The sequence below is a fragment of the Emydura macquarii genome, unplaced genomic scaffold (assembly GCF_026122565.2).
Source record: "Emydura macquarii macquarii isolate MOO-44397 ecotype Brisbane River unplaced genomic scaffold, CSIRO-AGI_Emac_v2 contig_839, whole genome shotgun sequence".
Classification (NCBI taxonomy): domain Eukaryota; kingdom Metazoa; phylum Chordata; order Testudines; family Chelidae; genus Emydura; species Emydura macquarii.
In genome coordinates, this window is record NW_027130976.1 from 1587622 (window position 1) to 1603964 (window position 16343).

A 16343-nucleotide genomic window follows, 5' to 3' on the forward strand; every position below is an offset into this window, starting at 1 on the left:
TGTCGGTTGGATGAGTGTGGCGGAGGTGGTAGGGAATGAACATGAAGGAGGCAGAAGTACAGTTGCCGATGGAGAATGTTTTATGCAGAGAGTTTTGTGTACTTCTGAAACCCATTAGTCATGTTTGTGTACCACCTCCACAGCTCCTCCAATCAGACTTCTCTGCACAGTCCATAAACTTGTCAGTGGTAGCATGAATAGCTGTTTAAAAATTCCTGTAAATCCAAATTGTTTAAAACAGCCTTACTTATTGCATGAGATCAAGTCAGAATCCACCTCTCTCACACCTTTTGCATGGATAAACATTATTTTTGAGAGAATCATTGTTGAAAAATAATTTCTTATGGGGAAAATTAGCTAGAGCACAAGTTCAAAGGCTTCCCATGAGAAATGTGTTCAGAGAAATCAAACTACACAGACAATCCAGAGGGCATGGCAGCTGTTTGTGAAATATCTCGCTGATAAGCCAACTACACTGAGAGCAACAGGAACTTATGCCCTATTTTAAACCCATTTTGGAACACAGTCTTAATTATAAAGTCACTGCCAGACACCTCTGTAATGCAGAGATCTTCATCAAACAAACTGCTTTTGCCAGTGTTCTTTCCCATGGCTGGATCCCTGCGCTGATGTTTGAGAACATCAGTAGATTTGTTTTTCTTAATTTGTTTTCCCGTTAGCATTTTTCCAGGGTGCAGCAAAATCTTTTCTTTGTCCTGGGCACTTGATTGTCATTCACACTGCTTTCTCTAGCCAGGATAGCGTCATCTAGTAGATTTTGGGGGGAATCCGGGGAGGTATAGCAACATTCCATCTTTCCACGATATGCAGGATCAGCTTGGAGTAGTACAGAGCAGGAATTTTATTTCTTATGTGGTCTCTGCCATTTAAGTCCCAGACACATGTGAGATCTGACTGACTTGGTTTTCAAGCTGTTGTATCAGCCAGGCCTCTATTTTCAAAACATTTTAAAACAAAGTAACTTAAAAGTAAGTTACAACTAAACAACCCTTCCTTAATGTGTCATTACTGATCAACAGCAAGCAGACCTATCATTACAAGTGTTAACTTGTATTCCATATAGTTATCTAGAGTTATTCAGTGACAGGTGATCACATTGATAATATCCAGGGGCTATCTCTAATTTGTGAAGAATTCCTCGGAGGAGTGTTGTTTGGAAAAGTCTTTTCAGGTGAGAGTTGTCAGTTGTTGTAGCCTGTTGCACAGTGAAAGGCTTATTTATTGACTACTTCATGTTCCAGATTAAGGGATTTTAGTTCTTGGATCCCAAATAATCTGAATGAGACAGTCTGTAAAACATCTTCTCATAATTCTGCTGTCCTCTTTTGCTCTTCCATGGGCTACATATGTGTTTCCATGGCATCGCCAATCCATCAGAGTCTAACTGCTGAGGCTCATCTTTTCTTTTTTAAAAATTGGTCTTTAAGCAGGCCCAGCTGTGTGAATGACTCATCCTGCAGTAAAACCAGGTACTTTTCTGATGTTTAGGGGCCTAGATTACCCTCCGCTGTTCTCTCCTTTCTGTAGGTGGTAGCTCTGTGTGCTGTTCAGGTAGTTTCCTGTGTGGGATGAGGTGGGGAGAAAAGATGAGATAGTAGCAGCAGAGGCTTCCTGAAGGTAGGAAGCTGCTGCTAATTCAAATATTAGTAGCCACTTAAGGTTTCTGTGGGCTGGAGTTTGGGAGTTCTTTGCTCCCATTAAGAAATTGTGGCAGTCTTGGTTGTGGAGGAAGTTGTGGCAGGGTTCGAGGCAGGTGCAGTTTCCTCTTTGCCACCAGTGGCAGGTTTGCCACTAAGAAAAACTGAGAGGCTGAGTCCTGTAGTAAATCCTGCCCTAAGGGGCAAGTGGGCCAGCCCTCTGCAATTCCCTGATTGGCTGGTACTCTCCATATAAACCAGGAAATCATTACTGGGAGTTGTCTGGGCAGCACAGACCTCTAATGTACTTCTGCCATAGACCCTGCTTATCGTTCCTCGCTGTGACTCGCCTGGACCTCAGACTCCTGGCTCTTGAACCCAGCTCTGATCCTGTTTTACAGTGTCTAGGTTAAGACTGCTGCTGACCCCGGTGAAAGACCCTAGCCTGGCCTGGTCCAGATTCTCACTTCATACTCTCAATTTGCTAACGGACTCTGCCTTTTGTTTTTGGCCTGGCCTGGCCCTGGATTGGTCTCTGACAGTCAGCCCCAAAACAGCAACTCACTCCATGCACACAGGCTGCCCAAGACCCTACCCTGACAGATTGTTCAGATCACCTCCAGACTTCTCCCTTCCATCAATCCCTTGCCAGGTATTTCCCAGGAGGCCCTAAACCCCCAGGAACGCACTGCCTGCTTGAGGACTGAGAGCCTCACACTGCAGGCCTAGTTAGCGCAGATCACAGCTGAAATGCTGGCCCTGCCTAAGCAGCTGCCTCAGCCACAGACTCATGCCATGCAACTCACATCGGAAGTGCAGACCTTCTGAGAGCAACTTGCACTTCCCGAGGAGAGACAGCTGTCTTGCAAGCTTGAGCGGAGCACCCCACCTTCTGAGCAGGGCACTGCAGTGCTGCTACTGGAGCGATTTGATGGGGACCAGTGGAAATATCGGGGTTTCCTAAACCAGTGTCGCTGCTTTTCATACTACATCCCCGAACGTACCCCACAGACCAGGCAAAGGTGGGGTTGATGATTGACCTGCTCGCGGGAGAAGTGCTAGATTGGGCTTCCCTCTGTTAGAATAAAACAGCCCAGTACTCTCCAACTGTGACGACTCCTGTGAGAATTCTCAACCTTCCACACTGTGTGCACTCAGCGTAGGCCACCTTCCAGAAGCTTAGACAAGGGCAAGAACCAGCCACTTCAAACACTACCCATTTCTGATGACTGGTGGCTGATGTCAAGTGGAATAAGGCAGCACAACTGCACCAGTTCCAGTCTCAATGAAGAGAAAAAAGAGAAGCTAGTTCATGTAAAGAACCCTGCCTAACTCAACGGCTTCATTAATCTTCCCTTTTGTATTGACAAATGAAAGGAGGAGAGAAAGGGGGCCCAATGGAGTTACGCCCACCCACTGCACACAGGCCTGAGGAACGAAGTCCTGAACCAACATAGGTGGATCTGGATCACAAATGTATGACCCTGGAGGAAGAGGAGAGCCAACGGCAACTTAACCTTTGTTTGTACTGTGAAACTTGTCTTCTGTCCATCCAGACCAAAATCAGAAAATAGACCAGCCCTGGTCCAGTAAGGGGTACTGCCTGTATGCCACAGGGCCTAGTCCTAAGCTAGTCCCCACGCCTTTGAAGAGAACCCAACCCAAACCCCACATAGCCTCTCCATGCTTACAGATATCACTGCAATTATGTGTCCTACAGGGATCGATTGATTCCCCTGCTGTTAGCCAGGATCGACTCGAGAGCAGCTGATAATTTTATACATGCAAAGGTGGCCCAGACCCTACAAATTCCACTTGAGCACAAACCTGCACCAGACCTGGAGACCGGACTGGGAGGGCACTGCGAATTACAACACTTCCATGTGATCCACCTGTCGTACATTCCCAATAATACTTGGTATACCATGATTGGAGGAGCATATGTCCAGGAGGGGGAAGAACATCAACTTTTCTTCTGGTTATTGCCAAAAAGTCTGCCTGCAACCCCCGTGTGAGTCAATCTCTGAGCCCCAGGAAGGGACATTACTACTTTAGGCTCACATCCTGACCCTGATCCTGTTTCATGGTCTGTAGCTTCAGACTGTTGTTGACCCCAGTGAAATACCCTGGCAGCCTGACCCTGATTCTCACCTCACACTCTCAATTTAGTGATGGAGTCTGACTTTGTGGTTTTGACCTGATCTGGTCCTGGCTTGATCTCTGGCCCGATACTGAACAACTCACTCCATGCCCACAGGCTGTCCGTGACCCAGTCCTGATAGCATGTCTTTCTCCCTCTCCATCCACACCTCCTCTCATTCACATGGCCTGGGAGAGAGGGGTCTGGGATGAGAGGCACAGGCACTGTTTCTCCTGCTGGAGGAAGAATCGGGGGGGAGGATCAGTTGAGGAAGCTCTATACATCTGAAATTCCTTTTTCCTTGTAATGTCCAAGATTGGCTTTCTGTTCACCCTGTCCCCCACTGTGTGAAGTGAGTGTAATGGCCTTAGATAGTTCCCTGTTGTTTGTCAAGGGGTGGGAACCTTTGCTGCAAAGTTGTTTTCTTGTGGCTGGTTTGTGTGTTGCTGCTGAAGCAGGGATGGGGATCAGGACCTGGCCTCTCTGCCTGGAGCAGCACATGGCATAGTGTGTGCAACAGTGGCGTTTCCACCATTCTTCTGCTGGCCTTTGAGCCTTGTGCTTTCACCTGCTAGTCTGGTCAACTACTGCTTGGATACAGGTGTGACATGGGAGTGGAGCTCTGTTTCTTGTAGGTTGGGCTCCAGACACTGGTGTTAATGTCACTCATCTCATTTCACTTGGGACTGTAGGCATATCTAATGTCTCCAGAGATGTGTCTGTGGTGGTGAGCCACTGTGCCATGTGTGTCTGAAGCTTCCTTTTTCACTCAACTGTCCAGCTACCTAGAACATAACTAAACCCTTTGCTTCACAGCCAGATCTGCAGTCTGACTCGCTTCTTTATGTACAGAGTTCCCTGCTTCTGTGTTCTGTGCTGGAAGAGTTCCTTATGCATGTGCTGACTGGCTTGTTCTTGATTTCTTTTGCAGTGACCTTAATCACAGCACGCAGTATGTGCAGGGGCTGGCACTCTGCACCCTTGGCTGCATGGGCTCCTCTGAGATGTGCAGAGACCTTGCAGGAGAGGTGGAGAAACTCCTCAAAACATCCAACTCTTACCTAAGAAAAAAGGTACCTTCAAGAAGTTTCCAAACTGCTTCTTTGTGATCTAAAGCCTGGGACAGAAGGAAGGGGAAGATGCTTTTAATATTTAGTGTGCTGGGTGGTTTAGTGCACATTCTCTGAGTGTATGTGCTAGTGTGATAATTAGGGACCAAAGACTTACCTTTATCTGCAGTGTAGGTAAAACATGGGTGGTGACAGTGCAGACTTCACTGCCATGCACAATATACAGCTCTACATATGGCATACACTTCTTAGCCTTGAATGGAAAGTCACCAGCAGATGCAGAGGCAGTATATTGGTGGCAACCCCACATACTTCCATCCCTCCTGATCCCTGGAATGTGTATTGGACTTCTTCCCACTGCACTCACCTTAGGGGACCTTTCCATTCTCTCCCATCCGCCCCAGCTAGTCTAGACATTTAGTAAAAGGGTCCAACATTGATCTAACATGAATGTTACTTGTGGCTGCGTCCAGTAGGTACTAAGCACTTTCCAAACACTTAAGGACTGTCTGTGCTCCAAGGAACTCACAATCCAAGGACAGATAAGTTGGCAAATGTCAGGGAGAGGGGATAACAGGCCATTCATATATGTCACCTTGTTTCACTATAGGCAGCATGACATAAGTGTTCTTTAAGAGGGAGTTAAGTCTGGACCGCGTAAGGCATAGTTTCTCAATCTGTTGTATGCGTATCCCGGGGGTATGTGAGAGACAGGCAGGGGGTACCCGGGAAAAAACAGAGTGAAGGGGAGGTGGGCTGCAGCCACGCACTTCCCACCTGGTCGCAGCTCCCAGCTAGGAGGCAGGCGGCAGCTGTTAGCTTCTGGGGGAGGTGGGCAGCAGCCCCCCCACTTCCCGCCGGGTCCCAGCAGCAGCCTCCTGAGTCTTGTGAGCTGGGCTCGCAGCTGGGTGGCAGCCACCCACGTCCCAGCTCTGAGCTGAGGGACAGCTGCTGCCCACATCCCTGGGTCCCAGCCAGTGCGGAAGCCTTCTCTGCCCCAGCTCGGATTGGGTGTCAGTCACCGACCTCCCGGACTGACAGCCAGGCAGCAGCTGCCTGCAACTTGCCCAGGTGGCAACCCACCTTCCTGGCTCAAAGCCCAGTGCTCAGAAAACTTGTCAATTTCACTGCTCTAGCTGATCAGTGAAATTGACAACTATGACAGCCCCAGATTTCACCAGTTACCCTCCTTCCCTGTCTCTCTCTCACCCCTTCCTCCTCTCAAATCTATGGCAAAAAATTTGGTGCGGCGCTTTATATTTCCCAGCATTGGCATGCCGCTTAACGCCTCCTAGCTTTGGCCAACATCACCTCTAGCCCAGGTACATACTTGAGCTGTGCACCCCTGGTGTAAAGGTGGTAACCCTACCCACACTAGATCTGACATCTGTCATACCACGGCCTCATATACTCAGCCCTTCTTCCAAACACATGGCTCACATTAGTCTGTAAATATAAAATCCCGTGGAAAATTGAGTGTTGGGTACTTATTAAAATTGTCAGAAGGTAGGGGGTACTTGCTACTTAAAGGGTTGAGAAACACTGGCGTAAGGAACTTGCAAATGAACTCAAGGAATCTGTACCATGCATGGGGGGATGGTTCGAGACCCCACTTGAACTATTCTAGCCCTGCCTATACAGCTTTCTCAAGCTCCCTTTCTGGAGAAGTTAGAAAGGCTGATGTACTTCTGTTGCATGCTCAGTTTCCCAGAGCCAGCGTAGGCTGTTGGTTCAGCCTGACTTTCCATGACAGTCATGAAAGTAGAAGAGCATGCTAAACCACAGATCTACAGAGAGCTGATCTGTGTGGTCTGGGCTGAATCGAACTCACATCTCAGTGTGTTCAGAACTAACAAGTCCATAAGGCATTTGCCGGGATTTTCTGAGTATAACAAGTGCTTGTTAACCCATGTTTCCAGGTGAGTTAAGTGTGCAAATTAGCTCTAATAAAGAAATGGATTCTCTTAAGAAATCTCTGTTGCTGACCACCAAATGGCTAAGCTTTGGAATCTGTTGGCAGTAGGTGACATGGAGGAGTGCGCTAACTGTGCTTTTCTTCCGTTTGCAGGCAGCACTGTGTGCTGTGCATGTCATCAGGAAGGTGCCTGAACTCATGGAGATGTTCCTGCCAGCCACCAAAAACTTACTGAATGAGAAAAACCATGGTAATGTCAGCAAACAAGGCCCAGGACGTTTGAGGCAGTGCCCTTCCATTCAGGGGTAGTGCACATCCAGCACCCAATTCGGCCTTTCATTTAGAAAAGGCCATTGTTGTCATACAGTTTTGTGATAGGTGTCTGCTCTGTAGAAAGAGAGCAAATGTTGAGCTATATGTGATTCTTTGCTCCTGCAGGGAATTATATAGTATGGGCTACTGGGTAACTGAATACTCTTTCTGTTCATTTATCCAAGTACCCCCTGCTCTCATTTCAAGGCAGGTGAAACAAATAGAGTGTGTCCAGCACACTATTTAAAGGGACTGTAGAAAACTGTACTTTATCATTCATGGTATGTTCCTTCTCTGTAAGGATGGCAGTCTGAGGTTCCACATTGTCTCTTTGGCTCCAGGTGACTTGCTTTTTGTGCGAGGCAAAAGTTTTTCTAGCTGCTAGATCTGAAAATTCCACCTGGGATCTGAAAATTCAGCTTCTGTCTGACATGATTCCTGTTTATAAAGATGATGCAGTTTGAATTAAGGATGAAGCAGAATAGAGTTCATCTTGCATTCCCAGAGCTGTGAGATCTCTGCAGTGCTAACTGGAGCTGACTAATGAAATTGCTGTGTAAGAAAGGGCCACTTTTACATAGCTGCTTTTTGGATCATAACTGCACTTTAACCAGATTTTTACTCTGCTTAGAATAATCTTTTGCAAACAAAAACTTCCTTTTGGAAATGGACTTATTTTATTTTTCACATATGTTTTCCTAGCTGGAAGCACTTGTACAAGTATTTAAAATACAGGATAAATAGCCAAACAATTGACTCCTTGCCCATTCAAATAACCCAGCACTCAAATTACAGACTCTTTAAAACCATCCTTCTCTAGCTGACTACCCAATACCCTTGGGATATAGATGGGCATTACAGCATGCTTTGAAGGGGTCACAGATTCAGGCTCTGTTTCAAAGCTGAGGCCATAACAAGTAGTTCCTTCACATTAAAATCAGGTGACTGTTAGTTCAAATTGCAGCTGCGGAGTATCTCCAGTAGCCAAGTAAACGTTTGTTGCCTTCTCTACACTACACATGTTCATGTCATTTTGTTTCATTGGGATGTTGGGTTGCAGCACACATGGGGTATTGTGGGGGAGGAGGTGGGGGTTGCTTGTGGACTGTGCTGCATGTGGACATTGTGAACTTATTTTGGTTTTAAAATGTGCTAATTGGAGTACTTAGCGCATGGACTAATTAAAATGGTAACAAATAGTATCTGAGCACCTCACAGTCTTTTAATATATTTATCCTCACAGCACCCTTGTGATGCAGGGGAAGATTAGTGTGCCTGTTTTTACAGGTGAGAAACTGAGGCACAGAGCGACTTAGTGACATTTCCAAGGTCACACAGGAAGTCTTTGGCGGAGCAAGAAATTGGGCCCAGGGTCTCCTGAATCCAAGTAATCTGTTCTCCTTCCCTCATGTACCAAAGAAAAAGAACTTCGGTCAGCTCCAAGTATTCTGCCAGACAGACAGGCTTTGCATTGGACTGTGAAGCTACCTCATAATCTGTCAGACCAGTTAGAAGAGGGAATTGCAGATCCGAGACCCTCTTTTTGAAAATGACCAGGCATGATCCTAGAATATCTTGGTAACAGGCAATCAGCAGGACTGAAGAAGCTAGGGCACACTGTAGAGCTCTTTATAGGTCAAAAGTGAGACCTTGAAGTGCATTGGAAATGGTTGTAGCATAGACTCTGGGACGTGGGTGTTGCGTGCTCCCTATGACGAGCATTGCTAAGTAAGCAGACTGGCACTTCCTGTGTGAGCTGAAGTTTGAGTGCCTTTCAGGTGCAACCCCAGTGGTTACAACAGAAAGGATAACAGTGAAGACTGTGTCAAAAGGGAAGCCTGCAACATCCTACCTAAATTTAAAGGGCAAACATAGCACCAATCTATACAAAGGGAAATGAGGACAACTTGGGGAATTACAGAGCAGTCAACTTAACTTCAGTACCCGGAAAGATAATGACGCAAATAATTAAGCAATCAATTTTCAAACACTTAGAAGATAATAAGGTGATAAGGAACAGTCAGCATGGATTTGTCAAGAACAAATTATGTCAAGCCAACCTAATAGCTGTCTTTGACAGGGTAACAAGCCTTTTGGATAGGTGGGAAGCAGTAGATGTGGTATACCTGAACTTTAGTAAGGCTTTTGTTACTGTCTTGCATGGCCTTCTCATAAACAGAGCAGGGAAATACAACCTAGATGGAGCTACTATGAGGTGGGTGCATAATTGATTGGAAAACTGTTCCCAGAGAGTAGTTATCAGTGGTTCACAGTCAAGCTGGAAGGGTATATTGAGTGGGGTCCTACAGGGATCAGTTCTGAGTCCAGTTCTATTCAATAACTTCATCAGTGATTTAGATCATGGCATAGAGAGTACACTTACATAGTTTGCAGACGATACCAAGCTGGGAGGGGTTGCAAACACTTTGGAGGATAGGATTAAAATTCAAAATGTTCTGGAGAAACTGGAGAAATGGTCTGAAGTAAATAGGATGAAATTCAATAAGGACAAATGCAAAGTGCTCCACTTAGGAAGGAACAATCAGTTGCACACATACAAAATGGGTAGTGACTCCCTAGGAAAGAGTACTACGGAAAGAGGTCTGTGGGTTGTGGATCACAAGCTAAAAATGAGTCAACAGTGTAACGCTGTTGCAAAAAAAGCAAACGTTCTGGGCTGTATTACCAGGAGTGTGGTAAGCAAGACACAAGAAGTAATTCTCTGCTCTATTCCACTCTGATAAGGCCTCAGCTGGAGTATTGTGTCCAGTTCTGGGCGCCACATGTCAGGAAAGATGTGAACTAATTAGAGAAAGTCCAGAGGAGAGCAACAAAAATGATTAAAGGTCTAGAAAACATGACCTGTGAGGGAAGATTGAAAAAAATTGGGTTTGTTTAGTCTGGAGAAGAGAAGATAAAGTGGGGACATAAGTTTTCAAGTACATAAAAGGTGTTACAAGGAAGAGGAAGAAAAATTGCTCCTGTTAACCTCTGATGATAGGACAAGAAACAATGGGCTTAAATTGTAGCAAGGGTGGTTTAGATTGGACATGAGGAAAAACTTCCTAACTATCAGGGTAGTTAATCACTGGAATAAATTGCCTAGGGAGGTTGTAGAATCTCCATCACTGGAGATTTTTAAGAGTAGGTTTGACAAACACCTGTCAGGGATGGTCTAGATCAGTGGTTCCCAACCTTTTTGGCTCGAGGGCCACAGATATCATTTTTACAACCCTGAAGGGCCACCAGTCTCCGCCAGCAGCCTCCCGCCCCACTGCAACCAGATGGAAGGAGCCTCCTCACTGATCTCAAGTCTCCCTGGTTGCAGCAGGGAAACCGGATGCATCCAGTAGCCCTGTGCACTCCACCTGAGTCCCTAGGCAGTGACTCCCTCCTGCAGCCAGGGGGATGGGAGATCAGTGCTCCCCTCCCTCTGGCTCCAGCAGGGACCCCAGCACCTAGGGACCCAGGCAGAGCACTTTGCTTTCTGCTGGAGCTGGGGTGGGGGGGAAGGGGGGACTGATTTCCCCTCCCTCTGGCTCCAGAAGGGACCCCAGGGCCTATGGACCTAGGCGGAGCACTTGCCATGTTCCCTGCTACAGCAAGGGGGAGGGGAGCACTGATCTCCCACTCTCTTGGCTGCAGCAAGGAGCCTGCACCGGTCTTTTAGCCCCATGGAAACATGCTCTGCCTGGGTCCTTAGGCAGCGGCTCCCTTCTGTAGCCAATGGGAGGGGAGCCACAGGCCACTTTGAATGCCCCCATGAGCCACTTTTGGCTCCCAAGCCACAGGTTGGGAACCACTGGTCTAGATAATGCTTGGTTCCGCCATGAGTGCAGGGGCTGGATTAGATGTCCTCACGAGATCTCTTCCAGTCCTATGATTCTATGAAAAACAGCACAGATGGGAAGGGAAAGCATTTTTGCCTCTTGCTGAGGGTCCAGCAGAACACCTAAAATGTGGGCCTTGTTAACAAATTTGGAACAACCCTACATCCCTGGGGTGGATATCAAGTGTACCATCCCCTCCAGATGTTTCTGCCTGCCCCTCAGATCTCCTCCCTCTTCTCTGGAATTATGGGGCTGCTTAGGGGGTTGTAACTATAGGCAGTTGGCAATTAAAAACAAAAAGCAACTTGCTTGAGCAACTCCCCACATAGCTGTCAAGAGTTACATGGACTGCAAGCTGATGGCTGAGCTGATGGCGATCAGGATTGGGGCTCCAAACTAGGCTGTGTCCTTTTTTAGCTAAAGGAAAAGGAATGTGAGTAGGTTCTTGGAGTTGAGCATCTCATTAGCTGGTCAGAGTGGGTCATGGATGAAAGACACTGTCTTTGTACAACTGTTGAATCAGTGTAAACGTTCAGTCTAGATAACTCAGATGTTGATGGTAGGTTGGAGGAAGCAACTGGAGGATACAGCAAAAATATCTGCCTTTTTTAGAGTGTGCCCATAGTTTGTCATTCAGGTTTGCAGCTTTGGGGGTCTTGTTAGATGTCCAGCTTGTGTTGTCTGAGGGGGAGGTGCGGGGCCCAGGCTAGCGCTCACAGGGGGTGGGAAGGGAGCACCACTTAGCCCTGCTCTGCCCCCGGCTGCGGCTGCGGCCTTGCTTTCAGCTTCTGTCCTTGGCCACCAGCCCCACCGCGACTCCACTCCTAGCTGGGAGGGGGGAAGTGTCGTGGCGCATTCTATTACTGGTAAGAGGGAGTGCAAGAAGAAAAGTTTGGGGACCAATGGTTTTAGATGATCAAATAGCAGAAATGACCAGGATGGTGCTTCCTATCTGTGCCTGGCCAGGAGGTGCCCCCCTAAATCCACTCAGAAACCCATGCTAGGGCAAAATAATAAATGTCATTTATTAACATAAGAATTGCCATGCTGGATTAGTCCAATGGTCCATATAACCAGCTATCCTTTCCCAGTCAGCTGTCTACCAGATGCTAGGGGCCAGAAATCTAAGTGGGGGATTAGGGAAAGCTATTTCCTAACCTATGTTACTTAGCCAAGCACTAAGTGACATAAAGCCATGAGGGTTTATAACCCTAATTTACTCTCATTTTATCTGATGTCACTGTGAATGATCTTAGCTGTATAAATATCTAATCCTTTTTCTAATGCTAGTAAGTTCTTGGCTTCAGTGATATCTGGTAGTAGTGAGTCCCTCAAGTTAATGGGGTGTTGCGAGAGAAAATCTCTTCTGTCATCAGTTTTAAATTTCTGTTTCAGTTTCATTGAATGTCCCCTTGTTCTTATATTATAAAAGGGTGAATAGGAGCACCCCAATGAGATTCTCTGCTCCGTTTGTTAATATTGGATCCCTCAGTCCTGTTCCCTCTTTTTGTCTCCTACATAAACTGTCTTTTCATTCTCTTCAGATGTCTAATGATTTTCATAGTCCACTTAATAGAGATGGGCAATCTTACTGTGAACACACACTCCAGTTCCTTATCTGCACTGATTGCTTGCTGGTTTTGATCTAGAAAGCTTTGAGTGGCTTGGAACCTGCCTCCCTGTGTGATACTGACTGTTCAGAGGCACTTGAGTTGGAGCCTTTTTCGTGCACGAGACATTTAGCCAGTGGCAGGCATTCTCCATAAAGACCTGAAGCCTGCTGGCTGGGACCCAATACAGCCATGCCCACCTTCTGGCCATAGTCCAGTACTCCTGGTTCCCAAAGGCAGGGCCAGAACCCTCTGTAGGTGCTGTCTACACTGAAGCGCTATAGCGGCTCAGCTGCAGCTGTGCCACTGTAATGTTCCAAGTGTAGATAAGCTGTAAGCTCTTTTGGGCAGGGTCTCTCTTTCTCCCTTGCTCATGGCCTCTGTTACTGCTACTCTAATACACATAGTACGTAACAATCTGCTGATCTTCAGAGCATGCTGCAAATGCAATGCCTCTTTGTCATTTACCGCTTAAATCGGCCTCTGTTCCAGGTGACTGGATGGTATCTAATTAATGCTTATTTTTAAAAAAAGACTCCAGAGGTGATTCAGGCACTTACAGGCCAGTAAGCCAACGTTCAGTGCCAGGCAAATTGGTTGAAACATGACTTGTTGGGGAAGAATCAACATTTCTATTGTAAAGAGAAAACATGCCTCACCAATCTATTAGAATTCTTTAAAGGTGTATGCAAGCATGTGGATGAGGGTGATCCAGTAGTTAGTGTACTTGGACTTTCGGAAAGCCTTTGACATGGTCCCTCCCTAAAGACTCTTAAGGAAACTAAGCAGTCATGGGATAAAAGGGAAGGGCTTCTCACTGATCAGTAATACAAAATAGGAACCAAAAGGATAGGAATAAATGGTCAGTTTTCACAATGGAGAGAGGAAAATAGCAGGGTCCCTCAAGGATCTGTACTAGGACCTGTTAGTCAGCATATTCAAAAATTATCTGGAAAAAGAGGTGAACAATGAGGTGGCAAAATTTGCAGATGATACAAAATCACTCAAGACAGTCAACTCCTCATAATCAGGTTTGGATTTACAAAAGGGTCTCACTAAACTGGTTGACAGAATGGCAGATGAAATTCAGTGTTGATAAATGCAAAATAATGCACATTAGAAAAAATAATCCCAACTATACATAAAAAATGATGGGGTCTAAATTAGTTGTTACCACTCAAGAAAGAGATCTTGAAGGCATTATGTATAGTTCTCTGAAATCATCTGTTCAATGTGCAGTCAAAAAAGCTAATAATGTTAGTAACCATTAGGAAAGGGATAAATGATAAAACAGAAAATATCATGAACCTGATATAAATCCATGTATACCTACACTTTGAATTCTATGTGCAGTTCTGGTCACCTCACCTCAAAAAAGATATATTAGAATTGGAAAAGGTGCAGAGAAGGGCAATACAATTATTAGACATATGGAACAGCTTCCATATGAGGAAAGATTAAAAAGACTGGGTCTAATCAGCTTGGAAAAAAAAAAGACTTAGGTGGAAGATGATGGAGGTCGGTAAAATCATGAATGGTGTGGGGAAAGTGAATAGGGATGTGCTATTTACCCCTTTATATAACACGAGGACTAGGGGTCACCCAATGAAATTAATAGGCAGTAGGTTTAAAATAAAAATAAGTACTTCTTCACACAACGCAGTTAACCTGTGGAACTCTTTGCCAGGAGGTCAAAAGTATAACTGAGTTTAAAAAAAAAAAAAAAAATTAGGTAAGTTCCTGGTGGATAGTTCCATCAATGGCTATTAGCCAAGATGCTCAAGGACACATGGTGTCCCTAAATCTCCAAATTCCAGAAGCTGGGACTGGGTGACAGAGTTCTGTTCACTTCTTTCAAGCATCTGGCATAGGCCACTGTTGGAAGAGAGGATACTTGGCTAAATGGACCATTGGTCTCACCCACTATTTTATGTTCTTATTGCAGGCATTTGGGGAGGGTTCGTGTGGGAGATGTTTTGTGGGGCTGCTGCTGCTATTTTTCTCTATGGCTTTCATTTAAAATTTTTTGTCAGGTGGTTAGAGCCTTTATAAGTGAAATCTAAATAACTAGTCTTGTTTCTGGCCTTGTAGGTGTTCTTCACACATCAGTTGTCCTCCTCACAGAGATGTGTGAGAGAAGCCCAGACATGTTAGCACACTTCAGAAAGGTAAGTACAAACTGTGCATTAGTATCCTCAATAGCTAATGTTTATGTGCTACTTCTGGGCTGATGCTTCCATCCTTGGTCAATGGGGTATGTCCAAAAGCTTGAGAAAAATCTGTACAACCATTTTTGAATGAGACACATGAAGGTAATGATGATAATGCGGGGGAAGGGGTGGCAGACAATAATTATTTAATGACAATAGAAGTTGAGATTTAAAAGGTTATAGCTTTATACTCATTAAAAAACAAATTGTCAATATCACATAGTTAAGTCCAAAGCTGACTGTGAAGAGTTACAAAGGGATCTCATAAAACTTAGGTGACTGGGCAACAAAATAGCAGATGAAATTCAATGTTGATAAATACAAAGTAATGCACATTGGAAAACATAATCCCAGTTATATATACAAAATGATGGGATATATATAAATTAGCTGTTACCACTCAAGAAAGAGATCTTGGAGTCATTGTCGACAGTTCTCTGAAAACATCTGCTCCATGTTCTGCAGCAGTTAAAAAAGATAGCAGAATGTCAGGAGCCATTAGGAAAGGGATAGTTAATAAGACGGAAAATATCATCGTCACTGTATAAATCCATGGTACGACCATTCCTTGAATACTGCTTGCAGTTCTGGTTGCCCATCTCAAAAAAGATTATCTGAATTGGAAAAGGTACCGAGAAGGGCAACAAAACTGATTCAGGATATGGAACAGCTTCCATGTGAAGAGAGATTAAAAAGACTGGGACTTCTAAATTTGGAAAAGAGACTGCTAAGGGGGGATATGAGAAAGGTCTATAAAAACATGAATGGGGTGGAGAAAGTGAATAAGGAAGTGTTGTTTATTCCTTCACTTAAAACAAGAACCAGGGATTACCCAATGAAATTAATAGGCAGCTGGTTTAAAACTAACATAAGGAAGTACTTCTTCACATAATGAACAGTTAGCATGTGTAACTTATTGCCAGGGAATGTTATGAAGACCGAAAGTATAACTGAGTTCAAAAAAGGATTAAATAAATTCATGTAGGATCGTTCCATCAATGGCTATTAGCCAGAATGGCCAGGGATGCAACCCCATGCTCTGGGTGTCCTTAGCCTCTGACTGCCAGAAGCTGGGAGTGGACAATAGGGAATGGATCACTCAACAATTGCCTTGTTCTGTTTTTTTGGTTCTGAAGCACCTGGCATTGGCCACTGTTGGAAGACAGGATACTGGGCTAGATGGACAATTGGTCTGATTCTGTATGATTGTTCTTGGGATCTTATGTGTCAAAATATACAAAGTAAATGCCCTTAAATCAAACTGTAATTCATTCTCAAGCAGCATTTTTCTTACTTTGCCTATTTGTTAATTTTTGGTTATTATTGATAGAAATATTTTTTTAATTTGTGTATGTATATGGTGAAATGGACATTTACCAACATTTACTGGTTAAAAACCTAATACTTCAGCCTAAGTATAGCTAGCGTGTTCACATTTCACACAGTCTGTACTGCGGGGCATTTTCCCCAAGACTTTTGCTGATAGTGGCGGTGGGAGTTTGAGAGCCCAGCAGTGTTCTTTTGTTCTAGCGCACTGTTCTAGCACGTCACGTGTCACTGCCTGCTGTAATCTCTCTTGCTATAGCTGCTGCTTTCAG

At 45.0% G+C, this 16343-nt stretch overlaps 1 protein-coding gene across 3 annotated transcripts in view; it reads left to right on the forward strand.

Annotated features, from left to right (window-relative positions):
- The window catches only part of AP1G1 (adaptor related protein complex 1 subunit gamma 1), a 76258-nt gene that overhangs the window by 29421 nt on the left and 30494 nt on the right, over positions 1-16343 (forward strand). For all 3 annotated transcript variants that reach the window (XM_067543408.1, XM_067543407.1, XM_067543409.1), the window contains exons 4-6: positions 4730-4871; positions 6937-7033; positions 14627-14703. In XM_067543408.1, the coding sequence (XP_067399509.1) occupies positions 4730-4871; positions 6937-7033; positions 14627-14703 (316 nt within the window). The remainder of the gene's footprint in view (positions 1-4729; positions 4872-6936; positions 7034-14626; positions 14704-16343) is intronic.